We start from the raw sequence: 27,126 nt of genomic DNA, 5'->3' as shown, positions 1-27,126 counted from the left end.
AATGGAAATAAATAAATAAATACAGAAATAAATAAATAAATATGTTAATACCAAAAGAAATGTCAAAAGAAATGTCTTAAATATATTTTAACATTTATTTTTTCCCTGATACATTTCCTTTGCATTTGCAGTGTCCTTATGCTAATGAGAAAGGCGGGCCTAACCGCAGTCTCATGCAGGATTGGTCACAGGAGTGTAATGATCCAGCCCTACTACTTCTGCCTCTCAATGCTGGTGTCCAGTAGCTGTTTGCAGCGTTGAGCCAGTTCACACTTAAAATGAACTAGTTCAAGTTCAGAGGGTTAGTTAAGGTTATTTTTTATTGGGATGATTTAGCTGTCAGTAGTCCTGACTGTGAGCGTCACGTCTCCTGTTGTACTGAGCACAATGAGCGAGCCGAGAGGAGGAGGAGGAAACAGAAACTCCAGCTCGGTACAAACCACCTGCAGCTTCTGCTCTGATCATGAAGCCGCTGATCTCTCAGCAGATGTGACCAGAGAAACTCTGTGTTTCCACTGTTTCCACTGTTCCACAGAGTCACTAACTGGCTGTTTCACGGTGAAGTGCTCAGGTCTCAGTCACTGCCCGTGTCTCTGAGCGAGTGTGTGACGGAGGGCAGGGGCTGTGTGTGTGTGTAGCTCAGTTGACCAATCCTGCTCGAGACTGAGGTTAGGCCCGCCTTTCTCATTAGCATAAGGACACTGAAATGTGGAAATAAATAAATGTGGAAATAAATAAAAGTTGCAATAAAAGTGGAAATAAATAAATAAATATGGAAATAAGTTTAAGACATTGATTTATTTAATACTGCATTTATTTCCATATTTATTTATTTATTTCCACATTTATTCCAACTTTTATTTTTCGATTTCAGTGTCCTTATGCTAATGAGAAAGGCGGGCCTAACCTCAGTCTCGAGCAGGATTGGTCAACTGAGCCACACACACACACACACAGCCCCTGCGCTCCGTCACACACTCGCTCAGAGACACGGGCAGTGACTGAGACCTGAGCTCTTCACCGTGAAACAGCCAGTTAGTGACTCTGTGGAACAGTGGAAACAGTGGAAACACAGAGTTTCTCTGGTCACATCTGCTGAGAGATCAGCTGCTTCATTATCAGAGAAGAAGCTGCAGGTGGTTTGTACCGAGCTGGAGTTTCTGTTTCCTCCTCCTCCTCTCGGCTCGCTCATTGTGCTCAGTAGAACACGAGACGTGACGCTCACAGTCAGGACTACTGACAGCTAAATCATCCCAATAAAAAATAACCTTAACTAACCCTCTGAACTTGAACTAGTTCATTTTAAGTGTGAACTGGCTCAACGCTGCAAACAGCTACTGGACACCAGCATTGAAAGGCAGAAGTAGTAGGGATGGATCATTACACTCCTGTGACCAATCCTGCATGAGACTGCGGTTAGGCCCGCCTTTCTCATTAGCATAAGGACACTGCAAATGCAAAGGAAATGTATCAGGGAAAAAATAAATGTTAAAATATATTTAAGACATTTCTTTTGACATTTCTTTTGGTATTAACATATTTATTTATTTATTTCTGTATTTATTTATTTATTTCCATTTTTATTTATTCATTTATTTATTTATTTCTGTATTTATTTATACATTTATTTATTTTTACTTATGTCATGTATGGTCCTCCATAGAATCCACCTGTGACGTCACAGAGGGAAAACGAAACCTACACATGTGAGGAAACGAAAGTGAGTCAGAGCTAAGGAGGGTCAGTGGTGCCAAACATAAAACACACAGGAACGAATGTAAACAAGTCAGGGTTTTCAGGTCTCTTGGCAAAAGCAGCCTAAAAAACTGCTAAATACCAGAACTCCAAAATATAATAACATAGTACTAGGGCCAGAAGTACAAAGAAAATGTATTTTGAGAATGAAGTGGTAATATTCTGAGGGAATAAGTCTATAATTCTTTTAGATTTAAAGTCATAGTACAGAGTACATTAAAAACTTGTAATATTACATGAATATAATAATAAAATAGTGAAAACATGTTTTCCATTTGTATTTGGAGAATAAATTCTAAATGTTGGGAATAAATCAGAGAATGATTAATACATTTAGATTTGCATTTCGAGAATAAAGACAATAACAACTTATGTTATATTTTTGCATATCTCTTCAAAATGCCTTGTGTAGATGAGTCAGTGAAAATTGAGTTCCAGTTTCAGTTTTGTTGTCGAGGAAATTCTATGTTTTAGAAGAGAAACAAAAACTCTTTGTTGATTCAAATTTAAATATGTTACGATTCTATAAGTGATCAATTCGTTCAGGATTTCTTTTAATGTTTGTTCTTTTTTGTGAGTTTGTCTTTTCCTTTGTGTTTTGCATTTGTAATGAAAGAAGATATAGTAAATGTAAATGAGGATGTCAGGAAAGAGATGATCCAAATACATCAGCATGACATGAAGTAAAGAATATATATGTTTTTTTTTTTTATGTGTTTCTTATCCAACTATTTGAATTCCTCATCCTGCATAATTCACATGTGAAGATAATGACAGAGATCAACCACAAGGTGGAGGTAGAGCCTCAATCTCTCTCCAGTGCATTAACTCCTCATTGTTCAGACCAGAATGTTACAGGATGATTATTAAGTTAATTCTTTACTTTATTTCCATCTGTACATTTCTGGAGCAATTTTACTTTTCAGTACTTTCCCCATCCCAGTTAAAATCAAGGACATTTGACTAGTAATGTAATGTGATGTAATGTCTGGTCAGTGGGAAACAAAAGGCCTAATGAGTAATGTCCAGTTTTGAACTAATAGAATATTTGTCTTAATAGTTGTAATAATATTAAATACAAATGTGTTTTAAATCCCACATGTTCACTTGTGATGCCATTGAGCCTCACATGTGTTTCCAATGAGACGTGGGCGGTGGAGCTGCAGATAAACATCACGGCCTGAATGTAAAACATGTCCGATAACATCTCGGCTCGTGAATCACCTGCGACTCTTCATCTTCCCTCTTTGTGTTCACTGCCACGGTAACACAACTCAGGTGAAAGAAACTCGCACAAGTCACCAAGTGCGACCGACGTGAGGGTTTGTCGATGAGGAGGAAGTGTGTCGCCTTGTTTATTTGTGTGTAGCTGATTATAGCTAGGTCGCTAATCACGTTATGTTTTCTCCTGCGTCTGACTTCTGGTTTCTTTGTTTGTTAGCTATGAGTTCGCGACGTAGCTAATTAGCTCTGAAACCGAAGCTGCCCTCGAACTCATGAACCCGTGGTCACGACGTGGGAAGTTGCGTACGCGGCTTGTTTAGCGCCTTAGTAGTTCAGTCATGAGAACATCGCTGCTGGGCGATGGCAACATGGACGCTAATATTACTATCGGAGTCTAAAAGGTACAGAAGCTAGCAATTAACAAATTTATTAGTACAATAACTTAACATCCAACAAAACCTTCATGGCCTCTGCATTTCCAAAACATCAGGAGCTTTGAGAATTCCACAAGAGGGGGCTGTTGATACGAACTCCCAGCAGTACGTTAAATTACTGAGATAGCATGTTAGCCTGGTGCACTTGTTGAGCTTTCATTCAACTGATTAGTCATAAGAACACCGATGCTAGTGGATGCTGATATTAACGATAGATTTAGAAGCCACGGAGGCTAACGAAATTTAACATTAATATGATTTCTCCATGTGTTGAAAGATCCCTGGTTGTTTTCTTTGTTTTAGGACATTCACGTTGGAAGTGATTTTCATTGGTCACTCATTCAAACGCAGAGCGCTGCTGCTGGAGGACGCCGCCCAGTGTCCACCATCAACACGAGTCACTGGAAGTTTCTGAAGATCTCAATCAAAACTGAAGAAAATGATGAGTGGTCCAGTTTTAATGTTCTGTGCTGACTCAGCATTCTACTCTGCACTCAAGCTGATATGAATCTTTAGAAATTTGTATCCTCTTAAGCAACTTGAGTCTTTGACAGTAGGTGAAGGAATGCAGCCTCCGGAGAAATGAGCCACACGGAGCGTTTCCAGCACTGAGTGTGTGTTTGTGTGTGTGTGTGTGTGTGTGTCTGTGTGTGTGCGTCTGAGTCGTACCAGGACCTAAACATCCACACTATCATCTCCCTTTCTTTGCTTCCACAGCAGAACAACATGACCGCAGAGGACGTCTCGTCTTCTTTCCTTTTTTTTGGTCTCTAACTCTTTGCCCCAGTTTATTTTTTATTCGCTCTCTGCTGCTTTTTAAAAAAAAACAAAACAATAAAGGAATGTGTACAAAACTAAATTACGAGTAAAAGTCCAGCATATCCCAAACTAAAAATACTTCAGTATTATAGCAGCAAAGATACATTTAATTAATATAGTATGAGAGTATTAAAGTAATGGTTTGGTTCCTCTGGTTGTTATAGTGAGCTGCACATCTGTCACCAGGACACAGGAAGTCTGAGTCTGAGGCGCTGAGAGAAAGTTCATTAATAAATAAATGTAGTGAATCAACACAATAATCATGATCCTAGTGTTAATTTGAGTGACCAACAACATTTTACACCAACTGACTGTGTCACAGCAGCTCAGGAGTCGTCTGTGGACAAATCACACACAGGGGTTTAATCCTCATTGGGAGTTAAGCTGAACCATCTACGTTATGTTCTGCGTGTGTGCAAATAGATTATATCTCATATTGTAAACATGCTGCTATGCTACACTCTCTACATAGCTCCAGAAAATGAATTCAACTTTTAGAAAGGTAAACTGTAGGAAAGGCGGTTGTGACTCAGGAGGAAGGTCGCCCACTAACCAGAGGGTCGGTGGTTCCATCCCAGTCCCAGTCCACATGCATGAAGGATGTATGATAGAGAACGAGATGCACTGACATCAACACTAGAAAAGCTTAAAATGAATTTTCCTGTTTGCGAGAACAAGCAGATTAAAGTAGCTCTGTTGACATCTCTGACTTTCCCCTCAGTGCTTTTGAAGAAGGCCTCTGATCCATGTTTCCTCTATCTGCTCTAAAGTGAATATTTAGATACAGCGTCTGATGTGACTACTGAGAGTGGACGAACCTCCAGTTACACTGAGCAGCGATCAGGCTTGAAAGGGAGTGTGGCGGCATGAGGCTAGGACACACACACACACACAGACACACACACACACACACATAGATGAGAGATAAAGGCCTTGTCAGACAGCTGAGATATAGCACCAGAGCCCTGGGGAGTTTCAGGGGATTTCCACCAGGGGAATCGGACACATCCTCTGATTTACACTAACACTTTGGCTAAACTTATGATAAAAGTTCACAAAAGAAACATTACTGTATCTGCCTCTATCCATCTGGGCCACCATCCGTCTCTGCCTCCGCTCCACGCCGCCCGACCTGTGGCTACGTTCAAATCTGAAGCCTAGGTTTGTAAAGGCGATAAAATAATCTGTCATAAAAGGATGGTTGGAGAAGAAGGTAAAAGAAAGAAGAGCAGGGAGAGAGAGAGAGAGAGAGAGAGAGAGAGAGAAGCTGAAAGAAAACACATTCATTTTTATCTGCTCCTTTTTTTCTACTGAGAGCAGAGGAATGTAACGAGGAATCTGGTGAGAGATAAAGAAGAAAGTGGATGGTGCTGTACTGTGTGTGTGTGTGTGTGTGTTTGTGTGTGTGTGTTCCTCAGCCTTGCGCGCACAAACCTGCTCTCTATCAAAGTCATAAGCCGTTTTTTAAAATGAAGAGGAATAGGTTTTCTGGCGTAAACTGTTAAACTGGTCAACCTGTTTAGATCAGATGTCCTCAGTGTCTTTTAAACCTTGTTTTTAAAACTTTTCTTTACCCAGAAGCTTTTATGAATGTTTGAGATATGATGTGTCGAGCTGATTATTACCTTGGTCAAGCACCTTTTCAGGTTTTCGTTGCCTTTTGTGTGTCTGTTTGCAGAATAATGCTAATTACTACCAAACTGAGTTTATGGAAACTTGGCAGAAAGGTCAGGTCATAGGTCACCTGTTAACTACTGGAGAGGATTTGATTAAAACTATTGTGAATTATATCAATTTTCTTTCTCAAGACATAATGCAGAGATCTTCATAGAAACATAAACAGGACATTTCCTTATGTATCCGATCTCAATACATTAATATGCAAATATGGTGATGAAGTGGTCAATCAGAGGTGAGTTCCCTTCTTTCTCTTGGTGTGATTGCTCTCCTTTAAATCTCATGTTCATCTTCTTCTTGTCCAGCACTTTGTTTTGAAACGTGTGTTATAGATATAATGAGTCATATCTCTGTATCAGTGTTTTCATTATAAACAGGTCAGGATGAAGAGTCCTGAGGAAGACGACCTCCTCTTGTGTTTACAGGAGAGACGCTCGGTGAAGAGCAGCTGATGGAAAAGTGTAGCATCTGCATATTTGTCATTTTCAGACCTTTGTGTGTCAATTATAAGAATCAAATGGAATCAATAATTCATATTTAATATCTAACAATCACATCTTCACGATGATGGTGAAAATACATGATGTCAATTTCTGGACTGAAACTTGGAAGTGATCTGAAGCCGTAAAACTTGAGTTACACACGACCGACTAATAAATAAATGTCAACTTGATCCTGAAGAAATGTGGAAACAATAAAAAACAGAGACCACAGAGACTGAAAGTGTTGCTGTATCAAAACAGTCACATTACATCTTACACAGAGAGAAACCAGCATTTTTCCATTAATCTCACACGTCTGAGCACGAAACGTTCCACTGATATTAGTTGTTGTACGACTCAGAGATCAACGCACATCAGAGAAAAGAAGACACAACAATGTAGAAACAGTTCCTGGTCCGAAAGAAAGAGAGAGTCTGAAGTACATCGGTTCAGTCACATGTTTCTCCCCCGTGGACAGAGTTCAGTTCCCACTGTGAAGAGCTTTTATTTACATCTTGACCACATCGGCCCGGCCACAGAGCCAGTGTGACCCGGCAGACACATCTCAGAGCTCGCTGTCCGAGTCCAGCAATATTTACACACCACAGAGACGACAACACGCCGAAACTAAATATACAACCGGGAAGACGTGTGTGCAAAGTATGTTTTAATGCCGACGAGACAAAACACCAAAAGCTGACATTGCAAAACACCATATAAGGAGTCGGATTAATTCATTTGATCTTTGTTTCAAATTAAAGGGATGAAACAACACCTTTCTCCTCTTAAATCAATCCAGTGGAAGGTTTTTGTGTCAATGAACGGATAATAAATAAGTCATCGTTCAACGTGAAGAGATATTTACAGCTGAGCCGACCGTCACCTTTGACCTCCCTGTGCACATGGTGGGAAAGGGGGGGGGGGGGGGGGGGGGGACGGGTGAGACATCACATCGGAGGAAAGATTCTTTAGCACCAGGACGTGGAAAGTTTCCAGTGTTCAGAGGTGTTGGACACGAGAGCCGTATAAAGTGAATGTAGATCGAATGTGTGTGCCTGTGTTTATTTACAAAATATTGGTATAAAGAAATCTCAGCTGTGAATCCTGTTTGTAAAAACCTGGAGGAGCTCATGTGCTCACTGACTTCAGGGAATGAGAATTAAAATCCAGACGCTGGAATGAACTCTGATGAAAAGTCCAAAACCGAGATAAAGTCTGTGGAGATTTGAACCTGAGACGCAGGTCGACACGTGAAGTAAATGTTTGTTTGTTTGTATAATTTACATCCTCACGAAACAGCAAGTAAATCTGAAGGTTTATCAGATGTAAAAACACTTGAAGTTGAGAACAATTTTATTATGTAGGAGGCAGAAGATCATGAATTCTCCTCAAAGTCGTCTTCTTCTCATTCAGTCGAACGAGGGACAAAGTTTTTCCAGGAGAAACGGTTTTCAACGTCTGTGAGAATCTTTCACGACTTTGAGACCGAACTATTGTTCTCTAAATTAGGACCCAGCTGGACTTCACACAGGCAGGTGCACAGGGGGGGCGGGGTGACCCAGATGTTTCCGTGTAGAGCATCAGGGGCACGTGGGCCGGACTCGGGTTCAGATGGTGAGCTGCAGCTTGCTGAGGTTCCTCTGGTGCATGTTGTGGTGTCGCACCAGCTCGTCGCTCCGGGCAAACTTCTTCTGACAGTTCGGCCACCGGCAGTTAAATGGCTTCTCGCCTGAGAGAGGGAGGAGTGAGGTGGGGGGGGGAGAAGAAGAGGAGGAAGAAGAAGAAGAAGAAGAAGAAGAGAGAGAGAGAGAGAGAGAGAGAGAGAGAGAGAGGGATGGAGCAGTGATGAGAGGAGGAGTGAATCAGGACACGAGGGATTTGAGAGTGAAAATGAAAAACAAGTATTAGAACATTGAGCCAGTCAGAAGCTGATTGGGAGGATTCAGTGAACTTTATGTAGAATATGTGTCATCCATTATAACCCATACTAATATAATATACTGTACATGTGGACACTCACTGAGCACTTTATTAGGAACACTCACACACCTGCTTGCTGATTTTCCCTTTCACATATGAAGGAGATTAACAGAAAATGGGTTATTCTCCAGTCAGCCGCCAATGTTTTTTGTTGTTTCTGGCACATGCTCAGTTTTACATGTACACACTGTTACTTTTATGTACTTTATACTTTTATTTTATAATTTTTTTTAAATTAGCTCTTTAGAAAATGTACAAATATCTGTTGTAGTGAGTGAAGAGGCTGTCTGCTTGGAAAGGCTCAAACCAAGAGGGAAACGTTTGACCTTACAAACGTATCCTGATCTGATGGATTTCTGCTGAGGCTGCAGAGGCTTTGGCACTTTAGCAAACTACCTACTTCTGCCCTACTCCCCGAAATCCTACTTAAGCTGAATATTGTAACTGTGTCTTTAGGAACACGCTCCCAGCTCAAACTAAGTTGTTGGTTTCCCCCAATGATCCCAGCTCCAGATTGGCAGCGTGAACCTGCAGCCGACAGATCTGCAGTATCATTCAAGTGTTCCTAATAAAGTGCTCGCTGAGGGTACAGACAAATTACTTGTAATCTTTGTGTAAATATTAAATGAATGAAGAAGAAATGGAAAAATAAAAGTTTACGCACTTGTTTTACCTGTATGAGTCCGGGTGTGTGTCTTAAGGTGGTCAGACCGAGAGAACTTTCTCTGACACGTCTCGCATTGGAAGGGTTTAACTCCTACACACACAAACACACACACACGCACACACACAAGTCCACACATTCACCACACAAACAAGTCCAGGTTCACACACACACAACGAACACGTTCACCATCACACACACGGAGGGAGATAGAAGAATACAGTAGAGCAGAGGCTTGCAGGTGTTTGAAGCCATTCAGAAGTTTTGCCGGCCTTTTGTGGTAACGTCATCTGAGAGGAGCTGTTCTCACAATGCAAACTGGGCCCTGCACTGGACCCACAACACGGCTGTCATGCACACAGCAGGGGAAGGCGAGTGGTGAGGGCAAAGACAACAAAAGACTGAGAGGAAAGAGTGGAGGGGAATCGAACCTGTGTGTCTCCTCTGGTGTCGTTTCAGCTGGTCGGAGCGGGAGAACCTGCGGCCGCAGTCTGTGAACTCACACTGGTACGGTTTCTCCCCTGGACAAAGACAGAATAAGTTGATCTGTTATTTAACCTTTGAAATGCCACAGATAACAAACACACACATTCACAGAGGAACAAGGTGCAACGGTTTAAATCTGTAGAACACAACACCGGCAGAATGTTTCTGGTTTTAACTTGTCGGACGTGTCTATTTGCTGGTTTCCTTCATTTATCAGAGTATAAGATTTGGTTTAAATCGAATTAAAGGAAAAAGGAGACTCCACTGCTGCAGCGATGGACATTAGATCATCATCAAGCTTTTCATCAAAAACACAAATTAAAAGGATCAAGCTGAATATGTCTTCAAACTAGTTTCTCTTGTATGATTCAGTTTTGGTTTTGGACTCTGACTGAGTGTCTGAGGCTTTTCACAGCGTTTGAGTTCAGCTCAGGTCAAACTAAAGGAACCAGTGAGATGTTCATACTGGTTCTGTTGGTGGCTTCTTGTTTTTTTAAGCATGGAACAGCTTATGCTTTTTCACTAAAGATTATGTTATTGTTGTTTACATATTCTATATTTTCACACTTCTGCTGCTGTAACCAGCTGATTTCTCCGGTGTGTGGGATCAGCCAAGCTTTATCTTTTTCCTTTGCTGCCACTGACTGGAAAACCGATTTCGGATTTCTTGATTTGACCAAACAGGAAGTATCTTCTGGCAGCAGCAGATCAGGGAATCGGGGCCAATGGAAACATCAGAGAGACTTTTGAGTGAAACTGGAACAAGTCGGTGACGGCAGCTTCATGGAAAACGTGTCAGAGTTGAAACTCCGGCATCGACAACCCGGCCGTGTTGGTCAGTGTGATGTCACCGTGTGTTTGTGTGTTTCTGTTGGTTTCACCTGTGTGTTTACGACTGTGCATCTGCAGGTGGGACAGCTTGAAGTAGCGCTTGTTGCATCCTGGGTAGGCGCACATGAACGGACGCTTCTCGCTGGCCTCCGACCGCACGATGGCCGGAGCGATGCTGGGCACCCGCCTCACGTCCTGCACGCACACACACACACACACACACACACACACACACACATACAGTATGTAAACACATTTTAATTGAAGCCAAATCAATACTTCAAGACAAAGAAAGACAAAGATTGAGATTGAGCTGCTGTTAATCCTGATTCATAACTTTGCTTGAGTAAATGAAGGACACAGATTTTCGAAATTCTTAAATCAGCTCGAATCCAAACCAGAACCAGAACTTCTTGCTGGTTAACGGCTGGTGAAGAGCTTTCAGGTGCATTGGCTCCATGTTGAAGGAACATTTTATTTGTGAGAATAAAGTTTAGATTTTACGCGAAACAAAGTCATAATTTTACTTTATAAAATTCAACTCTATTCTTGTGATATTGTGACTTTAATGATTAATTCAACTTTCTTTATTCTGGAAATAATAGTTTTCTTCAACATGGCCCTAAAAGTCCATTGTAAAAATAATTAAAATACACCCAGGTAAAAAATAATGTAATATTCAAGACAGGATTATTATTAATATTTATTACCTGTTATTCTTATTTTAATGTAATTTGAAACGCGGGCCCTTAAACCTGTGACGTGTCGGCTCGTGAGGATCATCGTGACAAAGCGGTCAAATATTCATTAGAAGTGAATTAGCAGTAAAATGACCTCGGACTGACTGCGGCCCGCGGGGAGCAGTTAGTCACGCCTGTTAGACAGAGCGCCTCCATTACCCCCCCCCCCCCCCCCCCCCCCCCGGTCACTGCTGAGGAACAGGAAATAATAACACATGTAAAAAACATCTTTTTACTTTCTAACTTTGTGTTTTTAGTCTCTAATTTCTCGATGCTCACATATCTTCTACTTTTTTATACGTGTGATTTAAATATTGCCTCCGTCTGTGACCTCGTTCCCCACTTCAACATGTCCCCCCCCCCCCCCCCCCCCGCCCACAGCCATCTGCTCCTCGTTTCCTCTGCTTAGCGTTAATGGTGAGACGCACCTGGAGGTCGCCCCTGTGGTAATTACTGCTGTTAGCATCTATTGATACGTGCACCTGAGGAACGAGCGGGTGGAGTTTAGCTGCACCTTCCACCTCCGAGGCCACTTTACACTGAAGGCTGAGCGGGGGGGTGGGGGACCTGGATCCTCAGGGTTCGGTGACAAGCTGCAGGGTTCAGACCTGACGCCTCTCATGCAACGTGAATGTCAAACGATCCCCAGAAGGTTTTGATACAGTGTTATTAGAGAGGAGGCCGAAAAAACAAGTACTTTGAAATAATCATATTCATAAACTGTGAAAAATCAATAAATTCTTAAACATTTGGAATTATTTCTCAATCATCTCATATTTGAGAAAAATAAGACAAAGAGACAAATGAGCTTCAGCTGCTTCTAACACTTGTTCTTCACTTGAGGCTCATAGACAAACATTTGTTAGCTCGGTAGCTAAAGTAGCATGAAGCTAATATTCATAAAATTGTGTATTGATGTTAATTTATATAAGAAACAAGATGAATAAGAATCTTTAAGCAAATATGAAACATTACTTCACAAAGTCTTAATTATTTGTGTTGGTTTAATCAGGTATTAGATCTTTGAATGTGACAATTCATCTATAATTGCTAATTCGTTTAATTACAACAATGAGGCTCTGATTGACAGCTGGAGGAATGTGCCTGTCTGCAGTAATTCAAACAGATTGACAGTTAGATGGATCAGCAGGAGGACCATTCATTCATCACAGCATCAACAGCTTGTGTCTGTTTGATGGAGAATGAAAAAAAAAATAATAATATAAAAAACCAGGAGTGAAGAATCTCGGCTGTTATCTCACATTTCAGCGGCTCTTCAATCTTTAAATGAGGTTTTGTTTATTGTGTTGCACGGAGACAGAACTCGTACACGTGTTTCATGCAGTTCATTTGTCAGATTTTCTTTGAGGGGGGGTGGCGTGGGGTGCTGTGTGTTTGGGGGGGGGGGGGCAAAGAAAGACAAGAAGCAGGATGAATAATGAAACAGGCCTCGGAAAAGAGAGAAAGACGAATCTCCAGAAGTCTCTCTGCGGACTGAGAGAAGGTCTGGACAGTCTCTGCTCTCCGTCCTCTACAGCCGCTGACAGACAATAATTAAAAACTAATGATTTATTAACATTCTGATCCCAGTATGGAAACTATATCTCTACCCAGTGTAACCCTACGTGAGTGTGTGAGTGTGTGTCTGCGTGTGTGTGAGAGAGTGTGTTTCTCCACTGCTAATGGATTTGTGGAAAAGGATTCCTCTTGGCCTCAAGGGCTGCCTTTTAAAATGTGTGTGTTTGTGTGTGCGTGTTTGTGTGTGTGTGTGTGTGTGTGTGTGTGTGTGTTTGTTTGTAAATCTCCGCTCTGCTACACACCAGTGTTTCCTCTTCATGTTTTCTGGTTATTGCATCAGCTTCTCCACCGCTCGTCTCTTTCAGTCAGCTCATTAAAAACTTATCTTAAAAAAGTTATATTCCCTCAGTTTGTGTGTGTGTGTGTGTGTGTGTGTGTGTGTGTGTGTGTGTGTGTGTGTGTGTGTGTGTGTGTGTGTTGTTTCCAGTGAGTTGTGTTGGTCCCGATGTCGACACGACACAGTAAAGCAGTGCAGGGAGCAGACAGAAGGTTAGCGTGACCCCCCCGCTGGCCTCCTGAAAGTGAGTGAAGTAACATGAACGTTTACCTGGATTCCCCTGAAGACTCCGTGTGTGTGTATGCGGTACTGCGTGCTGCAGCTGTACACCATGGGGCTGTTGGGGTCACTGTCGTATCCTGCTGCGTGGCTGCAGACACACACAGAGAAGAACACAGAGGATGAAGGTGACGTGTCAACTCTGCAAAATAAACTGTTTATTCACTTCACAGTGAGAAATTCAACACGTCACAGTCATTTTTATATTAATACACTTTTTTATTTTGGCTCCAGGAGAAAACAACTATTCAGTCCAAATTATTTTACCTTTGAAATATCACATTGCTATGGCAGAGAATTAAGGTTGTGTTTAGAAACAGTTGTTTAGACGTTGGGTTCGTTTGAACAATAATAAACGGATAAAATCAAGAGAATAAAGTTTTAAAACTGCGATAAAAAAATGGTGAAAAGACATAAAAAAAGTCTTAATGTTGTACTTTAGTGATAAGTACAAAAAGTAATTATATTACAAGAAAAGAGTCAAAATTCTACAAAGAACAAACGGATAATACCATGAGGACAAAGAAGTGAAATTGCAACACAGTTAAATAATAAAATTAGAAAGAAAAAGTCTTAAAAATCTTGGCTCTAATACTGGGAGTGTGCCACTAAATCATTTTTAAATCTGATTTAAATCCCGTCTCTTCTGTCATTTCAGATCCAGTCGCTCCCTCACATTCCCCTTCAGTCATGGGTTTGCTGTTGGGACTGATTTCCTGGTATCGACCCTCCTCTCCTGTTTTTTTGATCTCCAGTTAATAAACAACTTTTCTTTTGGGCTCAGTTACGTCTCTGGTCGTCTCACTCGCAGGTTAAAAAAGATTCTCTCAGTCTGATGAAGGTGAAGACGTCAGAAACCAGGATCCCACATCGCGATCCAGGGACATAATTTGTTCGCTGTAACACACGTTGGCCGACACATGGAGCGTGACCCGATGTCAGAGCAGGTAGAGCGGGGTCAGGAACAGTTCTTTACTCACACAGCTCGTCCCTCTCAGCCCGTGACGCACTACACAGACTGTGTGGAGACGTCACTGCAGAGGTGTGTGTCGCTGATTTATAAATTTGTCAGAGCATCTTATAACCAGCTGAACCCTGGACGTCTCTGTTTAAACACATTTGTATGAATTAAAAAACTTAAAAACCTTTAGAGAAGAATAAACCCTGATAAACAAGATCAGCTGGTTTATGTGTTGACACGGCGCCGCATGTGGGTTGAAGGTTTAAATCCAGAAATGGACGACAACAGAAATTATATCTACAAAATGGAATTTGCTCAAGTTGCATCTGAAGCTATGATGACGGTCTGTTAAACCACTTTGGACTAGACTATCTCAACTACTTGTATACCCCCCCCCCCCCCCCCCCCCATCGGATGGCTTGTTATTATAACTTTGGTGATTTAGCAACATCATAAGATCAAACTAGTTTTTTGGTTTAAGACGGTAAAGATAACAATGTTCCCAATCATATGCTTGTCAATGTATCAATTAACTCTTAATTAATAAATTTATGTTTTAGCCTTTTTATTACTACTTCCTCTGACGACAATTTACATTAGCGATCGATGTAAATGTCATTTTGCCAAAAAGATGAAAAAAGATTTATCGTAATCAAAGGTCATTAACAAGTTACAAGTTTTTTTCAACAGTTCAGAGATATTTGATTTAAAATCATATTAAAATGAGAAAAGTAGTAAAAAGTAGAAACTGGAACCAGGGAACATTTTTAGTAATATTAAAAACATTCATCTGTTTTCAATGAAGTCAAATAACCATTTTTCTAGATGAGATAAATGAAACAACAAACATCGCTCTAGATTCTCTTCAACACTCTGAACAGAACCGCTCTGTGTGACACAGCTGCCGCTCGTATCTTCTTGTGATAACAGAGGAACAAAAAGCTCTTGTCTCTGAAATGTGGCAAAGTTTTTCAATCGGTCGACCGAGCGATGGGAGTTCGCTTCCTGTGTCTCATGAGCGACCGGCCGGACGCTCATGAGACGCTCATTGTCCACGAGAGACGTCCACAGACCTCGTGATCAGCACTGACTGATCCTGGAGGTTCGGCCCTGAACTAGCACAACTGAATGGAAACACGTTTTTGTCGAGAAGTGTGAATATGGATCAGTGTAAATTATATTGTCATCACAACAACAACTAAATATAAAAAGAATATCGTAGTGCAAAGTGACTCAAAGTAAATAGACTAAAGTTAGAGACTTTGAAGTTTGAAGACATCAAACTGTAAAAATCAACAAACATCTTTCCTCAAATCTGCCGACTGGACGAGAATTACCCATAATTCATAGTATGGTTAAGAAAACCAACTAAAATCTCAGCTCCAAATGTTTTTGTGTCTAATGTTTACAAAGCTGGACGACATAAAATTGGAACCAAAGCGCCCTCTGGTGGCTGACTGCAGTATTAAGTCACAAACCCCACCTCCTCCGTGTTAGTAGATGGGACACGGGCCGAAGCAACAAGGCAAAGTGAACGTTACACACATTTTTCTCAAAGATGATTTCCGTCATTTTAGGTTGTTCTTATCAAACTGATGTTTGTTGTTCGTTTAAAAGAATAAAAACAGAGTGAACTGACTCGTGATTGGTCAAACTTGTGTATCTGACGCACCTCAGTTCATTTCTGGATAGTGGGAGGAACTGGAGACGCGTCGTCCATTTTTAATCACAGTCTACGGCTCAAACCATGTTGCTAAAGATAAAATTCTTCCATTAATTAGCATGTAAGAGTATAAGAGTATAAGAGTATAAGAGTATAAGAGTATAACAGTATAAGAGTATAAGAGTATAAGAGTATAAAAGTATAAGAGTATAAGATTATAAGAGTATAAGAGTATAAAAGTATAAGAGTATAAGAGTATAAAAATATAAGAGTATAAGAGTATAAAAGTATAAGAGTATAAGGCGGATAAGTGTTTAAGGTGATGCCAGGTTCCTTGTGAATATTTGGAATGGGACTATCTGCTCTTCCTCTCCAGGTTCGACTCCCCTTCACTTCCTCTTCCTCATCTCCTGCACCTCGCCCCCCCGTTCCTCTTTATCTCCGCTGCCTCTGTCCTCCTCCTCCTCCTCCTCCTCCTCCTCCTCCTCCTCCGCCTCCTCCTCCTCTTCCTCCTCATCCTTACTACTCCCTCACACCTCCCCTCCGGTCTCCCCCTCACTGGCGGAGACGGCACAGGGAGAGACGGCCCGAGCTGCTCACAGAGAAACAGCAGCTCAGCCTGAGAAGTGATGTTGAAACACCATGATGTGTTTTTTATCAAGCCTCTGCACAGACCTCGTCATGTGACAGTGAAAAGAACACACTGCACACATGCAAGTACACAACTTCCCCATGCAGCAACACAACACAGACATTCCTGCTTGCTACAGCTCGTTGTGTGAGTCTCTATCACACACACACACACACACTTGTCAGTTATGGTGAACGCCTGTTGGCTCGCAGCAGGAAAGCGTTTGTTTCACAGACGCTGAGCAGCGTGATGCGATCCGGCTGCAGGTCACAGTGACACGACGTCCAGGACGTATACGACTGAGAGACGCCCACACTTCCCTGATTGTTTGGGATTTTAAATCTGGTCTGTTTTAAATAAAAAGAGATAAACAGGACACTGGAGACGTCTTGAGGCCAAATTCAACAAGTGAACTTTAAACAACAGGGTCTTAAGAGTTTCTCCAGCTTTGTGAAGGACTAGAGAACTTCCTTTTGTAGACCAAACTCTATTTTGAGTCGACCTTTGAGAGGGATCTTATCTGTGGAATCAAACCTTGTACTGTAGGTATCACTGGACCAGGCTACCTGCAGAAAGATGGGGTGTGTGTTGAAGAAGTACGACAACTTAATAACCTAATAAAAGGTTTCAAGTCATGTCAAAGGCTGATTTATGCTCAACAATATATTAATATATAGAGAAACTAGCAGAAACCTTGTGGATAAGGACAAAACGGATGAAACAGAGCAGTACCACCAGAAATCCTGAGGGGGCAGTGTAGCCAATGGTTCAAGGGACAGGACCATTGGACACGAGGAATATCAAATTAAATCAATGGTGGAAATTATCAAGAGAGACTGATGTGACTTCACACTAACTAAGGGACAAACATCCACTCCAACACTTCAGTGGTAGTTTAGACAGTGAAGGTGTTGTTGTTTCCCATCGTCTGATAAAAACCCCAACTGGGCTGACTGGTGCTGTTTGATGGGAGCGAGGGATGAGTTCCTACCTCTTCATGGTGGAGGCCAGTGCATTGACTGGGTTCCATGACACACACTCCAACTGGGAGAGGTCATTTCATATAAATTGTCTCCCCTGTGGAGGAAAGACAAAAAGTAGAGGAGACACTCGTGAGCTGTGCAGTGGACTGGAAGTTCCCCAGTATGAGCAGCCGTTTGTGTAGTTACTTGTTGTTCTCAGTAGAAATGCTTTATTGGAAAAGGCCAACACACACACACACACACACTCACACACACAGACACACACATGTTAAAGAATGTGCCTCAGACAGACACCACGAAAGCTAAATTCTGCCATAACAGCCATCTTTCATTAAACACAGCAGACTCCACCATCATTATTCATACCTGCCATGTGATTAAATACACACACACACACACACGCACACACACAGACACACACACACACACACAGTAGAGTTATAGCTCTCACCCCCTGACACCACAGCCCCTCCATCACACCACCTGCAGGCCTGAGCAGCGTGGTCGGGTCGGTGTGGTGCCTGGTACCCGGCTCATTACACAGCTCTTCTTCTACAGTAGATCTGGGGCACACGGCCAGAGGAGCACAAGCGCTGTTCCTGCTGAAGGGTTGTTGGAATGGAGGCTGCTGAGCGTGAGATTTAAATTACCGATCCGTGACATTTTCAAATAAATACGCGTCTGCTTTTCTTTTCTCCGCCGCAGAGCGATGGAACCTGTCACCGATTCAGTCAACATCCATTTAACGGACTGTCTGTGTCCTAATCTCCTGCCCTGATCCACCAGCGGGGGGGGGGGGGGGGGACCGAGGGGAAACCTTCACAGGACTTGTTGGAATAAACAGAGGAGGAAAGTGGGAAGTGAAAGCTGAAGAGAGAACGATGACAACTAAAGGATTTGGTCATAAACTATCGGTCGTCGTGCAAAAACAGGTTTTTGACCTGATGACCTGATGGAGACTCACCAAAGTTGTTATAGTCTCAGGTTCCTTGTGAGCTGCATTATCGAGGTCCCGTCCAGACACACTCCACCAATCCTGAGTCTCAGCCGCCAACGATGAAGTGTCCAAACTCATCAGAACCATGAACATTTCAACATTAATCCAATATCTATGATGGCAGAAAGAAGGTTTCTAACGTTACATTACAATGTCCCGTCCACTAACAGGGATGAGGCAGCCAGCCCCCACACAGCCACTTGTACTGGATCCCCTAACAGCTAAAGGTTCGACACCGAAAACACCGTGTGTCACCGAGGTCAACTGGAGAAGAGACGGTTTCTCCAAACCAGCACCAGCACGACCCCTCACTCAGTTTGTTCATCTTTTAAAGGGTCAACGACCTGAAAAACAAGTTTTTACAATATGTATTTATGTATCTATGATTGACACATGTGAGTTTCTCGGTGATGATCTAATTGTACCTGTTTTTAAAATATAATGTCTGGATGAGCAACTTCACTAATTGATTAAAAAACGCTGTGTGGATGTGTCTCCACTTTGTGCAGATCAGGGCGTCTCATACTTGGATCTGTGTGTGTGTGTGTGTGTATGTGTGTGTGTGTACACATACTCTCTCTCTCTCTCCCTCTCTCTCTAATAATAAGGCTTGCGCATGTTTTCATTTCATGTTGTTCCAGCAGCCTGAGCTGACGGCCTGTAGAGTAAATACAGTCCTGCTGGTACCAGGCTGCAAGATTACACGACTGAGGCAACTCTTAGGAGCATTCCCAGCAGTGTGTGTTTGTGTGTCCCTGTGTGTGTGTGTGTGTTGGGTAGATAGCAGTTATGTTTATGACAAAGAAGACCCTCAGATTTAGAAGACACGTCTCTCTCTCCTTCCTCTCACACACACACACACACACACTGAAACTTCTATATCCTCCCTGCTGCAATAGATTTACACTGAATTCCTTCAGTTTCTCAGTCGATTAAAAACAAAGCATGTGAAGAAAGTTTCATTTAGAAACTAACGATGAGCAGACAGTGAGGAGGTGCACCGGAATATCTGAATACCTGGTTGAGGAATTCACTAAAATGTCGGAAAACACTGTAACTCATAACAAATAATCATGAATCACCTCAAGAAATTATAAAATTCTCTCTTGGCCCACTAACCATCCGTCCACCAAGTAAAAAAATAAAAATAAAATGGGTTCAGTAGTTTTTGCGCTGCGAGACAATCAAGCCGTGAAAACACAATCTCCTCGATGGAGGTAAAAATAGAACAATATGATAACGATGATTTTTTAAAAGTTAAAGCAGAAGAAATGGTTCCAAAATACTTTATATTTTCTGATTAGTAAGTCATCCCACTTTCCGTCTGCTCTTCCTCCCAGTGTTCCTCTACTTCCTCCAGTGGCACCATGACTTAGCTGTGACGTGCATTTCAAGGTCACCCATTAAAAACCAGTTGAGGGAGAAAACCAGAGCAGAAAACAAGTGAAAACCACTAAAGAGCAGGAGGCGGAGGAAGGAGGACAAACCCCTGTCCTGAAGGTGAACATCCTGTTCAACCTGCATCCTGCAGCCGCCCCCCCGACCGGGCGACACAATCAACAATGCTTTTGTTTCTGTTTGCTTCGTGATGAAAATAGATTTTAAAAGACAGAATACGAGTGTGAACTGACATTTTGGGTCCGTGAAGAGATTTTGGCTGAACCTCACTTTTTTAAAGATCTGTTCTTGGGTCAATTCTCGTTCTCGGGGTCGGACCTGAGCCTGTTTCATGTGAAAGGCTCCTGATCCCAGGTGTGGGCTGACGACCACGTCTCCTCCCACAATGCACCCTGATCAACCCATCACGTTAATTATTCGTTTCAACCGTCTGTTTGTACTTTTGTTATCTGTCAATAAAACTAGAAATAAACTTGTACTTCAAACGTGTTTCAATCAACTTCAATGAAAAAGGAATTTATTTGAAATTACGTCGTAAATAAAAGGAGAAACGTTATTAAAGCTCGGGTTGGTAATCCTGTAGGAGGTAGAAACAGCAACCAATCCCGTCAGCTCTCTTGTCAAAGCCACGCCCCCAAATCACTGACCAGGTTAGTTATCAACATAAAATCATCTCATTCAATCAACATGAATGGATCAGTCGTGGTTGTTACAGCCCAGCAGGACGTGAAGAGGATTCCAACGGGTAATTATGAAAAGTGTTTCAGAAACAAACGTCCAGCCCCAAATTTAAAATTTAAAGCTTCACAAAAAGTGTGAGTGTGGTGAAAACGTTTCAACCACAATTCAGACCAAGGTGCACAACAAACCAAAAGTCGTCTTGGCAGACTGAGCAGGTTGTGATGTTCACTACTCGGGGGAGAAATGAATTATGAAGTAGAAGTATAAGTGTGTGTGTGTGTGTGTGTGTGTGTGTGTTACCTGTTGTAAGGGTTCCTCAGCAGCAGAGCCTGGCTCCCTGTACAGCTGTCTGACGGTGTGTGGCATCCATAAACAGGAGGAGGTACAGGATACTGCTGCTCACCTATGGGACACACACACATACACACACGCACACACACACATGCAATAATAAAATATATGTACAAATGCATTTGTGGGTCTGTGCAGCTATAAAGTCTGCAGATGAAGGTAAACTCCTCCCGACTCCCTCGGAGGAGATGAATTTAAACTTCCTCCATAGCTCATCTCTTTTAAACTCTGCCCTCTCTTGCCCTCCCTGGGTTTTCTCCACTTTTCATCGGTTTCTTCTACAAATAAAGATCCTGCTCTGCGTGGCTCTAATCTCCCAGTTTCCCCGGCAGCGCCGCGAATGGCTCCCTGGACATTTCCCTACATTCCAAAATCCCTCTCAGCTCCAGCTCTCCCGGTTTTCTTTAAAACAAAACGGCATAAATTTACAGCGGGGCGGCTTCATAAACCATGCATTTAAATGTTTACCAATAACATACGCAGGGGAGAGGGATTAAAAAAGAGGAGGTGGGTGGATGAGAGGGGGGGGGCGTGAGGAGGGGAAGAGGCAGTCTGCAGGTCAGGATGTGGGTGATTTAAAGCTCCGACAGGCGAGGTCACGGCGGAGACGTCAGACTAAGGGACAAGACTCTCCCTAGGTGAGGGCCACGGAGCTGCCATCCAGACGCAGCTGTGGCTCTGAATGCACATGGAGCTCAAAAGACCTTCTCTACTCAGAAACACTGCTATACTGGAGAAAGATAACAGATATAGAAGTTATTCTGTTTATTATATAATCATCAAAAACTTTCTATGAGGCCAGAACATCCTTAGTGATGAGGAGACGAGGAGACGAGGTACCAAGTCGGTCTCGGCTGTCAATCATGACTTTTCACCCAGTTTTAATAGCATCAAATAACTTATTAAGTGTGAAAAGAACGACCTTAAATGACTTTCAAAATTTAGTTTTACGTGTATTTTGACTTTTGGGTTAATTTCATGTCCCAGCTGTTCACATGGAGGAGGCAGGGTTTATGACAGTTCCTGCATACAGGCACCAGGGGGCGATGGAGATACTTGTGGCTTCATTACATTACATTACATGTCATTTAGCTGACGCTTTTATCCAAAGCGACTTACATTTTTAGAACACTCAGCATTTATGAGGGGCCATTTAGGGGTTCAGTATCTTGCCAAGGACACTTAGGCATGCAGATGGGATAGAGTGGGATTCGAACCGGCAACCTTCTTGTTGCAGAGCACCCGCTCTATCACCTAGGCCACGCTCTCCTTCACTTTTAGGAGCTGTCATCATGTCCTCCGTCTTCATTGAGACGAACAACAAGTTCATGACGAGTGAGAACAAGGAGCCCAGGAATTCATCAAATAAAGAATTAACTTGAAGACACGAGCGTCAAACACATTCAGAGAGTGAAGCCACCTGACACACACACACAGACACACACACTCACCCATCGGGTTCTGCTGGGTTAAAGCGTCCTCGTGCTTGAAGGTGTGGTTGGAGAACTGGGAGCTGTGGTGCGTTGGAGTGTGGCCGTAATTCCCGGCTCCATCGAATGCGACTGCGCCGTAACCTGCAACATGAGAAACATCATTTTATTTACTTTGATTGACAGCTGCAAGGATGTTAGAAGCTTTCCTCTCAAAATAATCATCAACATAATGATTGACACTTGATATTTGACGGAGGACTCGAGTCTGGGTGTGCTGCTGTATTTCTTTTTTCAAATGAATGCTCCATATTTACAATAAAGATAAAGTATAAAGTTACGATAACAACATGGTCCCGTGAGTTTTAAGATGGTTTTGCAGTGCAGGTGTTTTGAGAATATCAAGACCCCCCCCCCCCCCCCCCCCCCCCCCCCCCCCCCCCCCAACCATCCATCCACACCCACACACTCTCTAGATCTGTGCCTGGCACCCCAGACCTGACTCATGACTTTGGCTGACCAACACACTCTCATAAATCATGCATGAACGACACACACACGCACACACACACACACACACACGCTTCATTAATTCAAATGCAACACTTTCACTGACTTTACTCTGAGTCAGTGGGTGAGGAGTGTGGGGGGGGGGGGAGTCGGGAGGGAGAAGAGAAAAAAAAACCTCATTAAACTTCTTCATTTATCTTCTACTCACCCCTGTCTGACTACACCCCCGATCGGTGTGTGTGTGTGTGTGTGTGTGTGTGTGTATGTGTGTATGTGTGTGTTGCCTTGAAGTCCAGCACTGAGGTGACAGGCAACCGGGTCAATTGGTTTTCATCTGGACAAACTGAAAGTCTGGAAATACCCCGAGATCTTTTTTTTTTTACTGTCTCTAAAACTTTAGTGATGTTGAGAGAATTCAGAGAATCAGGAGGAAGTGTCATCTTTACCTCTTTTGACTGGTTATCTAATGATCCCAGTATAATATCATTTTAACTTCTTTCTTCAAAATTGCTGCCTCAAATAATTTAAGTTCAAGTTTTGTATCTTCAATGCCAGCTTTGATTAGCAAATTATTTAAAAGACAAACAGAAAACACACACATATTAATTCTCTAAAGAAATTACACTCAGAATTGCCAGTAGAATATAGGCATAGAAATTAATTACAAGTAGAAAAACTTTCATAATCTATAGAAGATAATTAACTGTTAGAACAAACGTAAAAACATGTAAAGTATAAACTTGCATCCTGCAAATCTGCATCCATATTTTGTTTCTGTTTTTTTTTTATCCAAGGGCCTCTGTTAACAAACCTACATTTTAATTAGTATATTATATATTTTATATATCTGTTGTCTATTGGTCTTCATACTTCATTTAGTTATTTCCTATATTTTACTTTCAAATCTTCATTTTTAACTTGTAAAACACCTTCTAACTGTGTTTTTCATAAACAAAATCGTATTATTATCATTACAGTTTCATTATTTCAGTGAATTTTTAACGTTTCTCTGTGAAAGATGAAATCAGTGGTGGATGATGTGCCGGTCGCTGTGTGACCCGGCTCTGGGATCAGCTCCCTGTGACCTGGGTCCTGCTGTTAGCTTGTTTGTCTGTGCTCGTCCAGCCACAGCAGGGGGGGGCAGATAAAACAGGTCGGGGGTCAGCTCGGCTCTTTCATTTTGATGTTATTCCTAAATTATCTGCTTGATAAGCATGTTATTACTAATTAATCTGCTGGTTAACCACAGGGAGATTCATTACCCCGACTGCAACAGACCTGGGATCAGATGTCGTCAAAGTTGGAATTTCTGTCACTTCAACTGAATTCTGTTTAAATCTGTTAAATTTAAAAGAGACGAACGGAACCTTAATTAATTAATCAAAATAGAACACACTGTCTGTTGCACTGTGGCTTTAGTATGAGGTGACACACACTCAGATATAATATGTATATATAATATTAAGTGTAGTTATTTTGCGTTAATATGATTCATTTAATTAATCTATGTAGAAAACAATTACTAGATCTCAAAAGGCCCAAACTCAAGAATATAATTACCTATAATAACTTTCTTCTTTTAATTAAAACTGAATTAAAAATATATAATTTTCATGCATTATCCTTTTTGCCGTACGTCACATCGATCATGTTTTTTGTTCAAACATCCACGTTTGAATTGTAGATGTCGTGTATTATTGTGTATTTGTGATAAGGCTGCAGCTTTCTCATCAAGTCTTTAATACAGACAATATTGAATTAGGCACAATTATCTTATACTTAACTAATAGAATCAACTTTTACTCTAACAGAAGAGTTTTATTATAAAGTCCCAAGTTTGGAATTAATATGATTTGCAGAGCATTAAATATTAAAATCTACAGAGAACAACTCTGGTTTAGATCTTCAGCCACAACACAACAATACTCAAAACAAACACCGCAACACAACCATGAGGAAATAAACACATTTCGCTTCATGTGAAGTTTTGACGACTGCGATGAGGAACTCAAACCGGTCATTTCCAGAATCTGATATTAAAATGTTTAAATATGGATTTAAGCTCATGAATCAGAGCTGGTCACACGTCACTGTGCAAGAATCAGAAAGAGTCTGAACTCCTTTACTTTCACAGTTGTGTTGTCGTTTATTAATTGTTTACGCTCATTTGACAAACACAGGTCACGTTTGACTGCAGTGAAGAGGAAGCATGAACATCCAGGTTTCTCCAGTATCCACTGAAATGAAGGGATTCCTCAGTGTGTGTTGTTTAAAGAGTTGTGTATTGTTTCTGTGTAGAAGTCCGATCATCTGTTCTTCACTGGAGAAGAACAGTTTCTGTGACATGTATTAGGATTTATACTGTTTGTTATTTACTCTGGAGGGAATAAAGCTTCATCACCATCATACAGCTGTAGCCTCACTGAGAAATCTACATGTGAGCGACGTGTGAGGAGTGTGTCACGTTTCAGTTTGACGTCCGATGGGAAAATGGGTCAGTTCCTGCAGATTCAGAGATGTGTACGATTTAGAGCAGTGAGTTTGACATGTGTTGAACTTTGTGTGACTCAGAAAACAAAGAAAAGAAAAGACACAAACGAGGAGGACAAACGGCAAAGACGACAAAACTTCGGAGAAAAGATGACGATCGAGGGGAGATGATGCTTTTGTGACTGACTGACCTCTGACCTCTGACACACACACACACACCCACACACACCCACAGAGCCCTACCTGTCTGGTTGCGGGCCGCCTGCTGCGTGTCCATGCAGTTGGTCAGGTATGGCGGGTTGCTGAACATCCTGCCGGGGGGCTGGTGGTGGTGCGGCGCCGTCACAGGCGGCGGTTGGCTGGAGGTCGGCGGGGGAGGGGGGGCCCCGAACGCCGAGCCGTACCTGCAGGCCCCGGTGCCGGTGAACTGGCCCGAGAAGTGGACGGTGAAGGCGCTGAGGCCGCAGTGGGGGTCGGCCTCGTGGTGGTGGGGGTCCACTGTGGTCCCCCAGGTGGGCTCCTGCTTGATGAAGGAGTGGGACCCCAGGGGGGTGTGGGGGGCCGCCAGGGAGGAGTACGGGGAGGCGGCGGTGTGGAAGTCCAGGACGGGAGCCCACTGCGGGGCCGTGCTGACGGGCAGGGCCGGGCACCCGGGGCTGGGGCCCGCCGGGAGGGGGGGCAGCAGGGAGTTCAGGTCACGTAGGTCTGAACCCATCGTGGTCCAGGGGAGGAGAGGAGGAAGTTGGTAGGCAATTTTTAAAGTTGGTCTCGACCTTTCTACCTGTCGGCCTGGCCCTGAGAGTCTGTGTGACCTCCACCCTCCACACCCGGTGAGTGAGGAGCTCTTCTTCTCAGGCTCGGTGCTCCTCAGGGACGGCCGCTCTGGAAACCACTTAAGTCCGACAGAAGTCTGCTGGCGACGCAGAGAAGTCAGAAAGGAAAGAGCCGAGGAGACGTGAGAGACGAGGATCAGCTGCAGCTTCGGGTTCTGAGCAGGGAGATGGAGCTCAGTGAGGGAGGAGAGAGGTCTGAGCCCAGAGCTTCTCTGTGAAGGAGGGAGCCGAGTGGAGGAGTGAGGAGGAGTGAGGAGGAGTGAGGAGGAGTAGCCCTCTTCTCCCTGTCAGCCTGTCGGTGTGTGTGTGTGTGTGTGTGTGTGTTTGTGAGGAGGGTAGGGGGTGGAGTCAGGAGGTGATGAGGGGCAGGAGGCCCCTGACTTCATTTACTGTATGATGAAGAGCACACACACACACACACACACAAACACACACGCACACACACAGTGGGTCTCCAGTTACTTGTGTAACCCTGAACATTAACTTAACCTCAACATAAACTGACTCAAACACACGTCTTGACCTTAATTTATATTATTTGTGTTATGGGAACTTGTCTTTTGTTCCCAGAACGTGACCATGTGACCGCACGCACGCACGCACACACACACACACACACACACAGGCGGAAATAAATATATAATAACGATATACAAGCGCACAAACACACGCACACATTTCTGACACAAAACAAACGATCATCATGTTATTCAGATTTTCAGTGTTAATCTTCTTTCTCACTCGTTAATTCTCTCAGTTCAGTTTATTACAGAACTCCAGTAAATAACAGGTCGACTCTTTATTTCGACTGTTATTTATAGTCTTTGATTTAAATATTAGTTATGTTCTTTATTTGAAGCAGGACGCGTCACGCGAGCTTTATCACTTCTTCAGGTTTGTGTTCGCAGCTCGGGCCTCGCGCTGGAGTTTTAATTAAGAAACAAAATTAAATATAAAAACGGCGGCTTGTAA

The 27,126-nt window shown here is 42.6% G+C and overlaps 1 protein-coding gene across 2 annotated transcripts; it reads right to left on the bottom strand.

Moving 5' to 3' along the window:
* Window positions 1–7,437: 7,437 nt before the first annotated feature.
* Window positions 7,438–26,403, bottom strand: wt1a (WT1 transcription factor a). Of its 2 annotated transcripts, none has more exons than XM_062390764.1 (8): window positions 25,565–26,403; window positions 22,343–22,465; window positions 20,841–20,943; window positions 13,218–13,317; window positions 10,403–10,547; window positions 9,467–9,556; window positions 9,045–9,128; window positions 7,438–8,120 (listed from the first exon to the last, which is right to left on the bottom strand). In XM_062390764.1, exons 1-8 carry the CDS (start codon window positions 26,034–26,036, stop codon window positions 7,999–8,001), a joined length of 1,239 nt encoding a protein of 412 aa, XP_062246748.1. In that variant the 5' UTR covers window positions 26,037–26,403; the 3' UTR covers window positions 7,438–7,998. The 2 variants fall into 2 exon arrangements, with proteins under 2 accessions (XP_062246748.1, XP_062246747.1); XM_062390763.1 differs by having other exon boundaries at window positions 9,036–9,128; window positions 25,565–26,402.
* Window positions 26,404–27,126: the final 723 nt, after the last annotated feature.

Source organism: Platichthys flesus, chromosome 6 (genome assembly GCF_949316205.1).
Source record: "Platichthys flesus chromosome 6, fPlaFle2.1, whole genome shotgun sequence".
Lineage (NCBI taxonomy): Eukaryota > Metazoa > Chordata > Actinopteri > Pleuronectiformes > Pleuronectidae > Platichthys > Platichthys flesus.
This window is presented reverse-complemented; position numbering and strand designations above follow the sequence as displayed.

Coding starts and splice junctions, on each gene's coding strand:
- wt1a (XM_062390763.1), bottom strand. CDS start 26,036: ATGGGTTCAGACCTACGTGACCTGAACTCCCTGCTGCCCCCCCTCCCG. Junction 20,944..22,342: donor AACCCAGCAGAACCCGATGG/GTGAGTGTGTGT, acceptor TGTGTCCCATAG/GTGAGCAGCAGTATCCTGTA. Junction 9,557..10,402: donor GCACAGTCGTAAACACACAG/GTGAAACCAACA, acceptor GTCTTTGTCCAG/GGGAGAAACCGTACCAGTGT.